Genomic DNA, 15,852 nt, shown 5'->3' with positions numbered 1-15,852 from the left:
TGTATGATTATTCAGCCATGGTCCACCAGGAAGATCTTCTCTTGCTATAAGCAGTGTTTTGGTTCAAAACTTTTGGAAAACTAAAGAGGAGAGGAATAAATAGTCTCTTTTACTTGGCCATATTTTTACTCTTTCCACTATTCTTTCTGTAAAAACACACAGTAGCAGGCAAGGTTAAAAAAAAAGCCATTTTTTTTAAGATTCAAACAATGTATTATTAAAATAGATAACAAAACTAGTCAAATATGCCAGCTCCCCAGGTATTTGGCCCAGGCACCAAAAAGAAATATATTAGTCCTTTTTATTCTAACAAAATACCAGTGGCAGGCTACTTTATAAAGAAAAGAGGATTGTTTTAGCTCAGAGTTCTGGAGGTACAACGTTTAAAAAGCTTTGGTGATGGCCTTCTTTCTGGCAAAGTCCTGATACAGCTCAGAGTATCACATGGCAAGAAGAAGTGTGTGTGTCTGTGTGTCTAGTCTCTCTCACTCTTCTTATAAAATCACCAGCATTCAATGTTTAGCCACCCTAATGAACTTATCTAAATATAATCCCTTTTCAAAATATAACTAAACACTTCTAAATATCATAGATTAAGTTTCCATCCTCTGAATACCTCTCAAGGGGGTTTAAATTTCAACATGAAGCCTGGTGAGAGTGGGCAGAAGACCTGGAAGGGAATGGGAGAACACCTTAAAAATCTCCTCTCATCTCTCTCGTGTTCTGGAAGGATCTCAAGATAATCTTTCAAGACTTAGATTAGCTGTAGTTCATACCTTGCCAGCATGACTTATCTATAGGATGTACAAGAAAGCCAAGGTAGCATAGTAGAAGCATTCCCCTAGAACTCCACCTCAACATTTACACATACAGTTAATAATTCCCAGGCTCACAAGACACCACCTAGGTTCATAAGATAGTCTAATTAATTTTACTGATAGGGGCTTTGATGAAATCCAATTCTCTTAAGCAATTTGGTCTACAGTGACTACAATTATGATTTAAAGAGGCCCACTGGAGGGTAGACCACAGCCAGGCTTCCCATTTGGAACCATGCCAGCTAAATATGTTCTCATCAGGTGTTGGCAATGGCACATGCCCCACCTGAAAATTACTAGTAGGGAATCCAGAGCAGTGTAACTGTCTACTATCGGTTGTGCTAGAGAATTTCAAACAGTAAGTAGTCTTTGAGAAAGCATCCAAAGAGACCAAAAATATCAGAATGAGGCTAAAGAGAAATTTGTCGGTCTTCAAAGTTAACCTTCTTCTGTTGTTTCTTGCTGAGAGTATTCCATCTGGAGTTGGTGCCTACTGGGATGATTCTGAAAATATTTAAGATTATTTGTTGGCCAGTGGTTGAGAGTGGTGGCAGAAGACTGGGTTAAATTGACCAGATATCTTGCAGAAAATGGCTGAAAGAAATTAATGGTCCCTCCCTCTGATCCTGACTCCTCCAGGGCTGAAGATATTCTTTTCTTACCAATTAGGGTTGTTCCTTACCTTCCACAGCCAAAATCAATATGACCAGTCTCTCTGACGATTGTTTCACCATTTCCCTAACCCTCCCCATGTCTTTCCCACACCATACACTGGTGAAGGCCTTCCTGCACCTGCTGTCTGACAGGGTCACAGTGTGGGGGATGCTGCGTCAGGGCCGCACCATCTGGAAACTGGAACCATTAGGAATGTTAAGTGTTTTGTTTATGATACTCATGATATGGATAACAGGGCATATTGTATTGCCCTGTCAATTGTATTGCCTGAGATTGCAGGAAAATTCCCAGAATGAGACTAAGGATATAATTGAGACACGCCATGAGATGTGTTTCAATACCTCTCAGGATACAAACAATGGTGTTATTCCTGAAGCCTAAACAACAGAAATATTTATCCCATGGTTAACAATTTACATTAGCCCCCACCTAACCCCATGCTAAAGCCACAACTTGCACAATAGCCTAGTTACAGAAAAACAATTGCTGTGCCAACAGTACAAAGACCATCTATGTAGCTTATGGTATCCTCTTTGAGGACAAGAGGCTAATAAAAATACATTCCTCCAACCAATAGACCCTCCTTTGCCTTAAACAGAAACTAATGATGAAAATGGAAAACACATAGTTAATATAAATGACAAATGGATTGAGGTGTAAAGCATGCCCTTTAGTTAAAGATTACTAAGACGTAAGAATTGGTGTGCTTTGACCAAGGATCAAGGAAGTTCTTTAAGAAAGCAGTTGAATAGGTCATATGAAAAAAAAGAAATTACCTTGGAAATTAAAAATAGAATAATGTAAAATTAACATTGTTAGAGTCTGTAAACAAGTCAAAATAACACCTGGCATTCTGCCAGGGGAATGTTAGAGTTCGTAAACAAGTCTGGATGGTGCCTGGCAAAATGTCAGAGGGAGTGATTTGAGAAGTAACAAAACCGAGCCATTAAGTGTAGAGATTCCTGATTGGTTGACTGATGTATCTAGTTTATGCTAATTAGATAAGCTGTGTGGAATGTATAAATACTGCTCCTGTCCTGCAATAAACGGCTCCTACTCCTGCTGTATCAACGTACACAAGTTATTCGTCACCCCCCGGTTATTTTGCTGCAGCCGGACTGCGGCATAACATAGATATAGTTTAGAGGCACTTCAGAGTAGTAGGCTTTTAAATAATAGACTTTCACTACTTTAAGTGTGTTTACTGGGATTTTAGTTTAGAAGTAAGAAAGCTTACCAATAATCATAAGTATGCTTTAAAGTTTAAGGTTAATGAAATAATTATAGGTATGCTTTAAAGTTAGAAGTGAATAATAGGTCAGGAGTCATGTAGTCCAGTTGCGTCGCCTAGCACCTAGTGATTGAGGTGAAAACGTAAAAGCTTAATCATGATTGACTAAGGTTACAGAAAAAATATTTTGAATAATGTACTCAATATCTTAGGTAATCAATGTATGTCAGAAAAGATTGTAACTCTTGAAAATTATGTAAATCAAAAAGTTTCGAGCTTTGAAGCTATCCATTAACTACCTAAAAAAAAAACACCTGTAAAAAAAGGTATAAAAATAAAGATCCGTCCAGGGGCAGCAGAGATTTTTTCTGGAGGCTGCTCATAACTTGCAACCTGTCGACTCTTCTTTCACTGACGTCACTCCTCCTTCAGGACCCCTGGAATCCCACTACTCCCCCTCTACTTACCACCGGGGCTGGACCTCAGCAATACACTAAGACTCATCCCTAGTTAGCTCCGGACTTCTAGTGTATGTGCGCATACCCATGTATATGTTGGGAATTCAACCCAGGGCCTCATGCGTGCTAAGCACACACTGAACGTACTCTAGCCCCAGTAGTTCCTTTCTTATGCAATTTGTAGCATCCTGGAATATCTCCTTCCCTCCTGACATGTGGGCCATGCCAAAACCACCTCATGAGCTATCATCTCATATTCATATCACTATCATCATCATAATCTGTAACTGCCCACATCCAGTAAGTATATCTGTGTGACAATAGCAATAAACACACAAACACATTCTTCTCCCACTCCCTGGCTCATGTTTCTTACTTTCAAATTTTAGAAGTCCAGTTTCTCAGGAATAGGCATGAGAAGAAAAATAGGGTGAGAATGATGAATTATGTGGTTTGGGACTCTTGCAGCCAACTGGGACCTTCTTCCATTCCTGAACCTCATGATTACACATTATATTTAAGTGGGAAGCACTTTTGAGGGGGACTTGTCAAATTAAGAGTTCAACTGATGATCTTGAGTTGTACACTACTGAAGTGAGGGTAGAAGTCCTATGCCCTGCCTGACTCCACTGACACTGGTTAGAGCTTGGGGGAATAGAGTGGCAGCTAGCAGTGTTCCATACCATACTACTTATGTCTCAGATGGGGGTGGAAGGTCAGGTTTCACTGGGACCCCATGACTCCTCCCCAGCAGAAAAACCAAAGTACCAGCTAGTACTGCTTTGTATTGCCTAGTTCTGCTGCTTTGCTGCTTGATGAGGTGGAAGTTCAATTCCATTTTCATCTCTTCTGCCAGTTGGGGAAACAGGGCCAACTCACCCCATCTTGCTGCTGCCAGGTTGGACTGCAGATCCAGTTCCTTATTCAGTCCTGGTGGCACCACAGGTTGGGAGTATAGCCACGGTGGCAGAACCACTCCCAAGATCCTAGACTAGAAGACCCATCTGTGGGCAACTCCAGCCTAGGAAGGCCACACATGAGACACCAACCCAAGGGAACTGTTTCATGAACTGTACTCAGCAAAGCTGTGGGGGTGAGGTGAGCTGGAGCCCTGAGACCGGACCATCACCCCAATGGGTCCAGAAGGTAGAACATGGGGTCAAAGATGATTCTCTAGCCTTAAAATTTAATGCTCTTTTCCCTTTTAAATTTTGAATTTACTTATAACCTATTATCCTTTTCAAATTTCCTGTTTCTCTTTTGGGGAATGGAAGTGTTTATCCTGTGGCTGGTCCCACCATTGTGTTTTGGAAGCACATAATTTATTCGATGTCACAAACTTCCAACAGGAAGAGAATTGCCTCAGGATGAGTTGCACCTTTGAGTTTTGCCACATCTAGTTTAAATGAAACTCTGGACTTTAGGTTTTGGGGTTGATTCTAGAATTTATTAAGACACATGGAACTATTAAAATGAAATGAATGCATTTTACATGTGAGATAGGCATGAATTTTGGAGTGTCAAGGACAGAGTGCTGTAGTCTGAATGTGTTCCTTTAAAATTCATGTTGAGCCTTGTGCAAAGGCACATACCTATAATCCTATCAACTTCAAAAGCTGAAACAGGAGAGAAAATTTAAGGCTAGCCTCAGCAATTTAGAGAGACTCTCAGCAATTTAGTGAAAACCTGTATCAAAATAAAAAGAAGTGGGGATATAGGTCAGTGGTAAAGTGCTCCTTGGTACAATCCCCAGTAACAAAAAAATAAAGAAAATAAAATTCATGCTGAAGCTCAATCTCCATGTGGTAGTATTAAGAGGTAAGGCCTTTTAGGAACTGATTTAACTTATGAGGTCTCCATCCTCATGAATGGGATTAGCGCCTTTATAAAAGAGATTGAAGGGAGCTTCCTGGTCCCTTCTGCCATAGGAGAATGCAACAAAAAGGTGTTATCCATGAGGAATGGGCCTCACCAGACACCAAATCTGTTGGTACTTTGATATTAGACTTCTTAGCCTCCAGAACTATGTACAATAAATTTGTGTTTATAAATTATTATTTTGATATAGTATCAGGTACAGAGTAACACAAAGTGCTTTTTTGCAATTCAATATGAACTTAAGAATCAGCTTCTCCATATCTGTGAAAAAGGCTGTTGGAATTTTGATCAGAATTACACTGAATCTGTAGATCACTATGGGTAGTATTAACATATTTTGGGGGAGGATACCGGGGATTGAACTCAGGGCAGCTGACCACTGAGCCACATCCCCAGTCCTATTTTTTTTTTTATTATTATTTTATTTAGAGAAAGGGTTTCACTGAGTTGCTTAGTGCCTCTCTTTTGCTGAGGCTGGCTTTGAACATGCAATCCTCCTGCCTCAGCCTCCTGAGTCACTGGGATTACAGTCATGTGCCACCATGCCTAGCAGTATTAATATCTTAATGATATTAAAATGTCTTCCTGCCCATGAACACTGGATATATTTCCATTTATTCAGATCTTCTGAATTTCTTTCTGCCATGTCTTGTAGTCATGGCATATAAATCTTTCATCAATTTGGTTAGATTTAGTTCTAAGTATTCTTAACAAAATTGATTTCTTAGTTTTCTTTTTGTTCATTTTGGTATATAAAAACATAACTGATTTTTGTGTTTTAATTTGATACCTTGCAATTTTGATAAGTTTTTTTTTTTTTTTTAGCTCTGATAGTTCTCTTTTGGTTTCTTTTGAGATACTCTGTATATAGGTTTATGTTATCTTTGAATATCGTTTTACCTCTTCCTTTTTAATTTTGATATCTTTTACTTCTTTTCCTTCCATTACTGGCTTCTAACTTCATCCCACTGTGGTTGGAGAAGAAATATATAATACCTGTCTTTCTAAATCTACTAAAACTTGTTTGTGGCTTAATGTTTGGTCTCTCTGGGAAAATGTTCAATGTACTTTTGAAAAGAATATATCATCTGCTGTTGTTGGGTAAAGTGTTCCATATGCATCTGTTAAGTCTAGTTGGTTTTCTGAGATGTTCACATTCTCTATTTTCCTATTTATCCTCTGATTGGTCTATATATTTTTAAAAGTCTTCCATAGTTTTTGTAAAAATATCTCCCTTCAATTTTATCAATTTTGTTTTATGTGTTTTAAGAGTCTATTAGTAGATGTGTTATAACTGTTACCCTTTCTGCTGTATTGAACCTCTTATTTTTTAATTTATTTTTTAGTTGTAGATGAACAAATACTTTTATTTTGTTTTATTTTATTTTTATGTGGTGCTGTGGTGCTCTACCACTGAGCCACAACCTCAGCCCCAATATTTTAGTTATATATAATGTCCTTCTTTGTATCTTGTAACCTGCTTCTTGTAATCTGAAACTATACCATCAAGCACTTACGCCCTATTCTCCTAGCCTCTGGAAATCACTATTCTACTTTATGTCTCTCTTAATTTGATTAGTCTAGGAAACTATTGTGAAAGGAATCATAGTACTTGTCTTGTTATGACTGGCTTATTCCATGTAGCATATCTTCAAGGTTCATCTCTGTTATAGCTAGTATCAAAACAAAATGCCCTTCATTTTTAACAATATTTTTAAGTTATACATTGACACAATATCTTTATTTTGTTTATTCATTTTTATGTGGTGCTGAGGATCAAATGTGTGAGGCAAGTGCTCTGCCACTGAGCTACAACCCCAGCCCAAAATGTCCTTCATTTTTAAGGCCAAATAATATTCCATTGTATGTACAATACTACATATTATCTATCCATTCATCTGGCAATGGCCACTTGAGTTGCTTCCACCTATTGGCTGTTGTAAATAATGCTGCTGTAAACATAAGTGTACAAATACCTTAAGTCACTTCTTTGGGGTGTATATCTAGAAGATAAATTGCAGGATCATGTGGTAATTCTGTTTAATTTTTTAACCATAGCATTTTCCACACATGCTACATTTTACATTCTCACCAGCAAAGCACAAACCTTCCAATTTCTCCATATCTTATCACTGGTTATTTTCTATATATTTTTAAATAGTAGCCTTCTTAATGGATTTGAAGGGGTATGTATTTGTCTTTTAAGTCATTTAGAAAATTTAAAGTAGTTACAAATCAAGATTACAATACTAGGTCTTATTATTGCCTATTGTCCATGTACTTACCTTTCACAAAGACTTTATGTCTTCATACAACTTTGAGTTACTATCCAGTTAACTTTTATTCCAACCTGAAGGATTCCCCGTAGCATTTCTTGTAGGACATGTCTAGTGGTAACAACCTACATCATTTTTCATTTATCTGGGAATGCCTTAACTTCTCCCTTATTTTTGAAGGCCAGTTTTACCAAATAGACTTACTTTCTTTTCATTTCCCTCCCTCCCTCTCTTCCATCCTTCCTTCACCTCCTCCTCCTCCTTCTGCTCTAACTCTGCCCACCCACCCACCCTCAGCCAATATATCGACCCACTGCCTTCTGGCTTCCATGCTTTCTGAGATATCAGATGATGACCTTATCTAGGACCTCATGGATGTGACAAGGGACTTCTCTCTTAACTGCTTTCACATTTCTCTGTCTTTGACTTTCGGCCACTTGATAATAATGCATTTCAATGTGAATCTGAGTTTATTGTATTTGGAGTTTGCTGAGGATCTTGGATTTGTATTCATTTATTTCATCAAATTTGAGAAGTTTCAGACATAAATTTCCTCCAATATTTTTTCTTTCAACCCTTCCCTGATTTTCTGCCTCTCTCTCCTCTTTCTAGGATTCGCATTATATGTACATGTTGGTGTGCTTGATGCCATTCCGTAAGTCTCTTAGGCTTTGTTCACTGTTCTTCACTCTTTTTAATGATTCAATAATTTCAGTTGTCCTATCTTTAAATTTGTTGAATTTTTTCTGCTTGCTCAAATCCATTTTTAAATCTGTCTAGTGTATTTTCCCTTTCAGTTATGAATTTATTTTCAGTTCCAGAATTTTTTGATTACTTTTTTATAATTTCTATCTCCTTATTGATATTTTGATTTTGTTCATATATCATTTCCCTTTCTTTCCATGTTTTCTTTTAGCCCTTTGAGTATTTTTAAGACAGTTGTTAAAAATCTTTGTCTATTTAGTCCAATTTCTGTGCTTCCTCTGGTTATTTTTTGTTGTTATTGATTTATCTTGTTTCTTTGAATGGCCTAAATTTCCTGTTTCTTCATAAGCTTTTGTTAATTTTTGTTGTGATTTTTGAACCTGGACACTTGAATCTGGAATATTCATATACTGGAATAATTCTGGAAACCATATCCTCCCTGCTTATCTCAGAGTTTAATTTTTTTAAGTTATTTAGGGTATCTCTCTGCCAGGAAACAGACTTAAGTAGAAGTTTAAGGTTTTCTCAGGTCTTTTTTGAACCCAAGTCTTTCCCTGGGTATGCCTAGTGGCTTTCCAACCAGCCCCATGTTCAGAATTGGTTTTTAATTAAACACACACACACACACACACACACACACACACACACGTACAGCTGCTTTAAGTGTTCTGGAAACTGCTTCCAAACAATGGTAGCCAGCTTCTGTGCTTACATTTCATTGATCAGGAACCAGCAATTACAACACAGAATCCTGATATTTGGAGGACAGGGGTTCTGGCCCCAGTGCACTCTGGCTCTAGCAAGCCACATTGGAAACATGCTGCAGCTGCCTGCTATGAGACTTGGGGGGTGGGTAGCTGCTACCATGCAAAAGGCTGAAATCAACTGGTACTACCACAGCATAGTACCAGTCAAACTTCCCTCTGGAAGCAGCAAGCATCCAAATAGACTCTAGAATTCAAAACAAGTCACCTCCAACAGTTCTACCAATATAATTGTTGTTTAGATGAGCAGATTCCTGGTGTTTTTCCCTCTGTCAACTTCTTTAATGTAACCCTGGGATCTTCCAACATGCTCCTAAAATTATCCTTCCCAGACAACATGTGTTCATCTAACTCCACTTAAAATACACCTACACTTAACCATAGTGTTAGTTCATTATGCCTAGACTATTTACATAAACAATATGGTCCATCCTGAACACCTACTTTCCTCCTAGAGTCTGGAATTTTGGTAGGTGCTAGGCAGAGGGTCCTTGGGCACTGACTCTCTCACAAACTTCCCTGGCTACAGATGTGACATACATGTTGCTGCATTTTCATTGCTAGGAGTGAGCACTGTGTGATCATCACCGGAGGGAGAAAGCATTAGAAAGCTTTCACATGGATTCCTACACTCGATTTGTTTCTTTTCCCCTTATCATCTGGATATGTGTCCTTACTATACAACTGGAATAAATCCTAAGCATGAATATACACATGCTGAGTCCCATGAATTCTTCTAGGGAATGGATTGTGAGGATAGTCTTGGGTACTCCCTGCCACGGGTTAATATGAACATTAAATGCCCTAATATGTGTAAAACATTTAACATAATGCCTAGGTCATGAACAGTTCTCAAAATAAGAATGGGGATGGTTTTGGTGGCAGTGGGGATGGTGCTCATAGAACCATAAACCCTATCCCTTCATCCTCTCCCACTATATGCTCTCATATCTCTTAGCCTCTTATTGAATACACAACCTGACACCTTTGTAATAGTATTTTACTAACAAGTATCTCAAATTCAGTCTCCTATTGTGCCACATCAGATTAGCAAGGCCCAAAGAGATCAAATGAAATGGTCCAAGTCATGTCATGGGTCAGTGAGAGCTGAGGGAAGAAACCAAATTTGTCGTTGATGTCCTACATTGGCTTCACTGCCGCCTGGTATATGTGAGGCAGGCTACGAATAAATATAGTTAGCCTTGAGCCAGGCTGTCAAGAACCTAGCTGCCATGAAGGGGTTTTCTTTTTTCTTTTTTTCGTGAGCGAGAGTGCGGTGGGGGGCGAGGAACATGAAAAGCTAGAAAGGAAAAGGAGCCATAAAAAGAAAACGCACATTATCTGATCTAAAGGCAGGGTGAAATGATTTCTCCTCTGCATCTCCAATTCAACAGTATTACTCCGAGGGTGGGATGAGGGGTAAAGCAGTGAGCAGAAGGTGGCACACCCTGGGGGAACAGTTAATATATTCCAGAGTTGGAAAAAGGCACAAAAAGGACTAAAGAGAGAGCAGAAGCCTACAGCAAAGAATTCCTATATAGGAACCAGAGCCTGTTAAGAGAATTCTCGGTCGGTTCTCAAAATTCTGGATCATATATGCAACTCAAAAGACGAGATCAGACGGGACCAGAGACCCACTTGGGCCCAGTCTAGAGAACTCAGTCCACCCTCCTGCCCTCCACGGAATGAGCCAATGAGTGAGCAAGAACAGAGCACCCAAAACATGCAACAGGACAGCCAAAAAGACGCTCCCGCGGACCTTGGGCGATGAAAACTCCCGGGGCTGTGGACTGAAGAGATGACCTGGCTGAGCGCGCCCGTGGAGAGCAGCGACCGTGGAGGGGAGGAATCAGTCCCCTCCTCGCGCCCTTCCCCAGCCCCGGACCCATCCCCTCCCGGCTGGCCCCGCGACTGACAGATACACCTCGCCTGGGCGCAAAGACCGCAGACCAGCGGCCAGGTCGCCTCTGGCACTGACAGGACCCCAGCACCTGTCCAGGCCTGCTGTCCCGGAGGTCTTCAGAGCCGGAAATGCATCACCCACCTTCCTGCCCTCAGCTCGCGCCCCCCTCTAGCACACCTAGAGGCCCCCTCGGCTTGCGTGTGGGTGGTTCCTCCTGGGCTCCGCCCACCCTCGTAGCTCCGCCCTTAACCTCCCACGGAGCTGGGGATCGCTAGTCCCCAGGGCTGGCAGGCTGACAGCCCGTGGGCAGATTTCCCAGGAACAGGCCAGGCTCTGCTGGAGGAAGAGCCAACATTCACTACCAGTAAGGAAGGTGGCTGGACCGGCTGGCATTACAGGAATCATTGTCGCATGATGTTTCAAAGACAGAATCCCCTCTATGCCTGGTCAAAGACAGAATCTCCTCTACGCCTGCCGGAAAAGACCCTGGGAGAGACTCACTCCTTTTCTGAGCTTTGCAGCCACAGTGCCCCAGAGGGCAGTGCTCCTGCACCTTGGGACAAACTTGTCAGTGTCCCTTGAGTAGCACCTCCCCTCCCATCACCACTGCCACTCACAGCACACATGGACTTGGTCTCCTAGCCCTCCAGGACTGTGCTTGATCACCACCTGATCCACGTGGACTTCCTGACTCCTCATCTCCTTTCATGCTCTGCCCTTTTTTGCAGCATTTAACACAATTATTTAATTTGGGCAATGATTTAATATCTTTCTCCCTCTATTAGACCATAAACTCCAAAAGTGGCAGGGATTGTGTCTCTCTCACTCATGGCTATATTTCCAGCTTTTAGCAAAGTTTCTGCCAGTAAGTGACCAATAAATACCTTTTGAGTGGATGGATAGGGCTAATCCAGAAAGGAGGGAACAAGTGGATATGGGCAAGAATGAATGAACGAAGGTAAGAATGAATGTAAAATAGCCTTTCACCCATTAAAAGCCAGGGAATGCATTTCAGCTCGATGGATTTGGCCCAAGGTTTCTGACTGTGAATTCTAAAGCTAAGAAGTGATAGTGCTAAGTTCTTGCTGTAGCTGCAGTGAGAGAGGGCTTCCTGGAGGCAGAATGTGGATGGTTCCTGCTCTCTACCAAGAAGAACTACACAAGCAAGGAAGCTCTCAATCAGGAAGGCATAAGGACTGATGTTTGTCTGAGGAGCCAGAGCTCCTGTTTGCAGGTGAGGAAGTTAAAGAATAATTTAGAGGTTTTCAGAACTGATTGAACCACATCAATTGCACCAGTAGGCTAGGCTGCTTGACTAAAGCCTTGGTGTCAATGTCATAGCTTTCTCTTCAGTGAGCCTGCTGGCAGGAACTGGCCTGACACCCCTTGGAAGACCCCTGGTCAACAGGCCAAGAACAGCTATCAGAGAAAGTCCCTGCTGCACTTGAACCTAGAGCCTCGGGGTAAAAGGAAGCTATTGGTTGAGGTCCCCATTGGCTTTGGCATCTCGTAATTCTGGTATTCTGACTTTTTGTTAGAGAAGTGCACAGACAAGGCAGCGGAGCCAATGGGAGGGAGGGCTCCAGGTGAGAGGCTCAGAGACTAAGGGCTGAGCTTCTGCTTGAAGGATCCTCAGTCTAGAAAGTTCTGTGAGCCCCTCAGATGAAATTCACTCACAGTATCTTCCAAATGAAGTCAGTACCCCCCTCCACCTGCTCAGCTTTTCTAGGGTCTAAAGCCCAGCATTGCTGCTTTTTCCCTCTGGGTTAGGATAGCAAAAGCCACCATGGAAAGACATACATTGATTCTTCCCTGGCCTTGGACTATGTATGCAGCTAGAAGCAAATATCAAACATGACTCCCACAAGGCTCCACCCACCCCCAGAAAAGATCTTCGACGCCAGAATGGAAGACAGACTAGGGGAAAGATGAAGCAATAAATACAAAGTGGCCCTGGGGGCCAGGGGAGCGGGGTAGAAGTATGAGAAGAGGTTTCAGTATATGAACTGACATGTATGGAATACTAATCTGAGCCTGGGACTGTTCTAAGTCTTTTCCATGTTGTATCTCTTTTTCCCTGTCCCCATTTCACAGATGAAGGAATGGAGGCACAGTGAGGTTAAGTAACCTAACCAACTAGGAAGGGGAGCATTAGTGAAGCTATTAAGAATGAGAAAGGGGTGCATATGAAAATTTGTAAATGCTTGGTACACATCTGCTGAGTGAATGAGCTAGCAAACGAATGTGTGAGTAAATAAAGATTTGTGTTATGGTTTGGATCTGATGTATTCGCTGGCAGCTAATGTATGAGATAATGCTGGAATGGTGAGATGTGAAATGATTAGATTGGGAGAGCTGTACCTAATCCGTGGATAAACCCATTTGATTAATAATTGTGAAAAGATTACTATGTTGAGTATTACTATACTTACCACTGTAAGCAGGTAGGATGTAGGAAGTAGGCCATTGGAGGCATACCTTTGGGGGTTTATATTTGGTCCCTTGTACTTCATTTTCTTTCTCTGCTTTTGAGCTCCCATGAGCTGAGCAGCTTTCCTCCACCATTCCCTTCCACCACGGTGCTTCGCCTCACCTTTGGCCCAAAGCGATGGAGTAGGCTGACGTGAATTGAACCTCTGAAACCATGAACCCAAAATAAACTTTTCCTCCTCTAAGTTGTTCTTGGCAGTTATTTTGATTACAGTAACAAAAAGATGACCAACACAACATGAGCTGTCAATAGGTCATAGAGGTAGGAGTAGGCTCGAGCCAGGCTTAGAGAGAAAGTGCCAGCTCACAGCAAAGAATGCAGCTGGTAAGCAGGCTGTGGCCATAACTAGAGGTTTCTCTCTGACCTTCCTTCTGGGCACCTCCTCCTGCTCTCACCTGATCAGGCTCAGTCACGTGTAAAATCAGGAGCATATATTTCTCCCAGGTGCTAGCTCACTAGGGTTATTTACCACAATTTTCATCCACAGAGCAAGGTTCAGGTGGACAGACCTTTGCATTCCCGACCTGTCAAAGCTTCACAAAACTCTTCTGGCATCCAGAAAACACCAGAGCTTAGCCTGCAGGAGCATAGCCATGGTACTCTGGGGTCAAGTGCTGGGAGTCTTGCTGGTGATCCTTGTGGGATACCTGTGTCTTCCAGGGCTACTCCGACGACGCAAGCCCCAGGAACCTCCTCTAGACAAGGGCTCTGTGCCCTGGCTGGGCCATGCCATAGCTTTCCGGAAGAATATGTTTGAATTCTTAAAGGGAATGCGGGCCAAGCATGGGGATGTTTTCACAGTGCAGCTAGGGGGCCAGTACTTCACCTTTGTAATGGATCCCCTCTCCTTTGGCCCCATCATCAAGGACACTGAGAGAACACTAGATTTTGTGCAGTATGCGCAAGAACTGGTACGAAAGGTATTTGGATACCAACCAACAGAGGGGGACCACCAGATGATACATTCAGCCAGTAGCAAGCATCTGATGGGAGATAGCTTGGAGGATCTCAATAAGGTCATGCTGAACAGCCTGTCCTTGATAATGTTGGGGCCCAAAGGCTGGAGTCTGGATGCCAGTTTCTGGCATGAGGATGGTCTCTTCCAGTTCTGCTACAATACCTTGTTCAAGGCTGGTTACCTGAGCTTGTTTGGCTATACAAAGAACGTGGCACAGGACCTGCTACAGGCAGAAGAGCTATTCATGAAGTTCCGCAGGTTTGATCTTCTTTTTCCAAGGTTTGTCTACTCTCTGCTGAGTCCCCGGGAGTGGCTAGAAGTGGGCCAGCTCCAGCGTCTCTTTCACAAGACACTCTCTGTGGAACACAACCTGGAGAAGGATGGCGTGAGCGGCTGGTTATGCTACATGCTTCAGTTTCTGAGGGAGCAGGGAGTGGCCCCAGCTATGCAGGACAAGTTCAATTTCATGATGCTCTGGGCTTCCCAAGGGAACACAGGGCCAACCTCTTTCTGGGCTCTCTTGTTCCTCCTGAAGCACCCAGAAGCCATGCAGGCTGTGAGGAAGGAGGCCACTGAGGTCCTAGGTGAAGCCAGGCTGGAAGCCACCCAGTTCTTCACCTTCAAACTGAGCGCCTTACAACACACCCCAGTGCTGAACAGCGTAATGGAGGAGACCCTGAGGCTGGCAGCTTCACCCACCCTCCTCAGGGCAATACAGAAGGACTATATCTTGAAGATGGCCAATGGACAAGAGTACCTGCTCCGTCATGGAGATAAAGTGGCTCTCTTCCCCTACCTCTCAGTGCACATGGACCCTGACATCCACCCCAAGCCCACTACCTTCAAGTATGATCGATTCCTGAACCCCAATGGCAGCAGAAAAATGCACTTCTATAAGGAGGGCAAGAAGATCCACCACTACAACATGCCTTGGGGCTCAGGCGTCTCCATCTGCCCTGGTAGGTTTTTTGCCCTCAGTGAAATTAAACTCTTTATTTTGATCATGGTCACATATTTTGACCTGGAGCTGATGGACCCTGATACACCTGTGCCCTCTATGGACCCACAGCGCTGGGGCTTTGGCACCTTACAGCCCAGGCACGATGTGCGCTTCCGATACCGCCTAAAGTGTATGGAATAAGCTCTGCCAAGGCAGCCAAGCCTGGTCAGATGGGCCCACTGTGGTCTCTCGCCTTTTCTCACTCTTCTGCAGCTCCAGGCCCTCTCTGACTATCCCTCCTTCTGGTTCTATGGCCACTCTGACTCTATCCTGTTGTCCTTGCTGTCTGACCTCCTAGCCATCTGTCAGGTTTACCACTCTTCCTTTAAAACACCATCTCTCCCAACGGGTTCTGCAGAACCCTCTTCTTGCAGGAAGTCCAAGCAGAAGGGGAGATGTCTAAGAGCAATTCAGTTTGAGACATGGTGCCTGCCTTGAGTAGTCCTGCATACAGAAACCGGCTCCCACGCAGAACATGGCATCTTGCAAACATGGAACTCTCACCCCACATTGTTCCACGACACTTATTCCACATCCTTTTGGGGGTTTGTGGGGTTTGAGGAGGTGGGGGTGGGGTTTTTTTTGTGTGTGTGTGTGTGGGGGGGTGTCTTTTCCTTTTGGAACTGGGGGTCTAACCCAGAGTTTCATGTATGTGAGGCAAATGCTTTGCCACTGAGCTACATCCTGGCCCTGAA

The 15,852-nt window shown here is 42.7% G+C and overlaps 1 protein-coding gene across 1 annotated transcript; it reads left to right on the top strand.

Moving 5' to 3' along the window:
- Window positions 1–13,792: 13,792 nt before the first annotated feature.
- Cyp8b1 (cytochrome P450 family 8 subfamily B member 1) lies at window positions 13,793–15,298 on the top strand. Its single transcript, XM_027932068.2, has one exon. The coding sequence runs from the start codon at window positions 13,793–13,795 to the stop codon at window positions 15,296–15,298; it is 1,506 nt and encodes a 501-aa protein (XP_027787869.1).
- Window positions 15,299–15,852: the final 554 nt, after the last annotated feature.

The sequence above is a fragment of the Marmota flaviventris genome, chromosome 1, assembly GCF_047511675.1.
Source record: "Marmota flaviventris isolate mMarFla1 chromosome 1, mMarFla1.hap1, whole genome shotgun sequence".
Taxonomy (NCBI): domain Eukaryota; kingdom Metazoa; phylum Chordata; class Mammalia; order Rodentia; family Sciuridae; genus Marmota; species Marmota flaviventris.
This window is presented reverse-complemented; position numbering and strand designations above follow the sequence as displayed.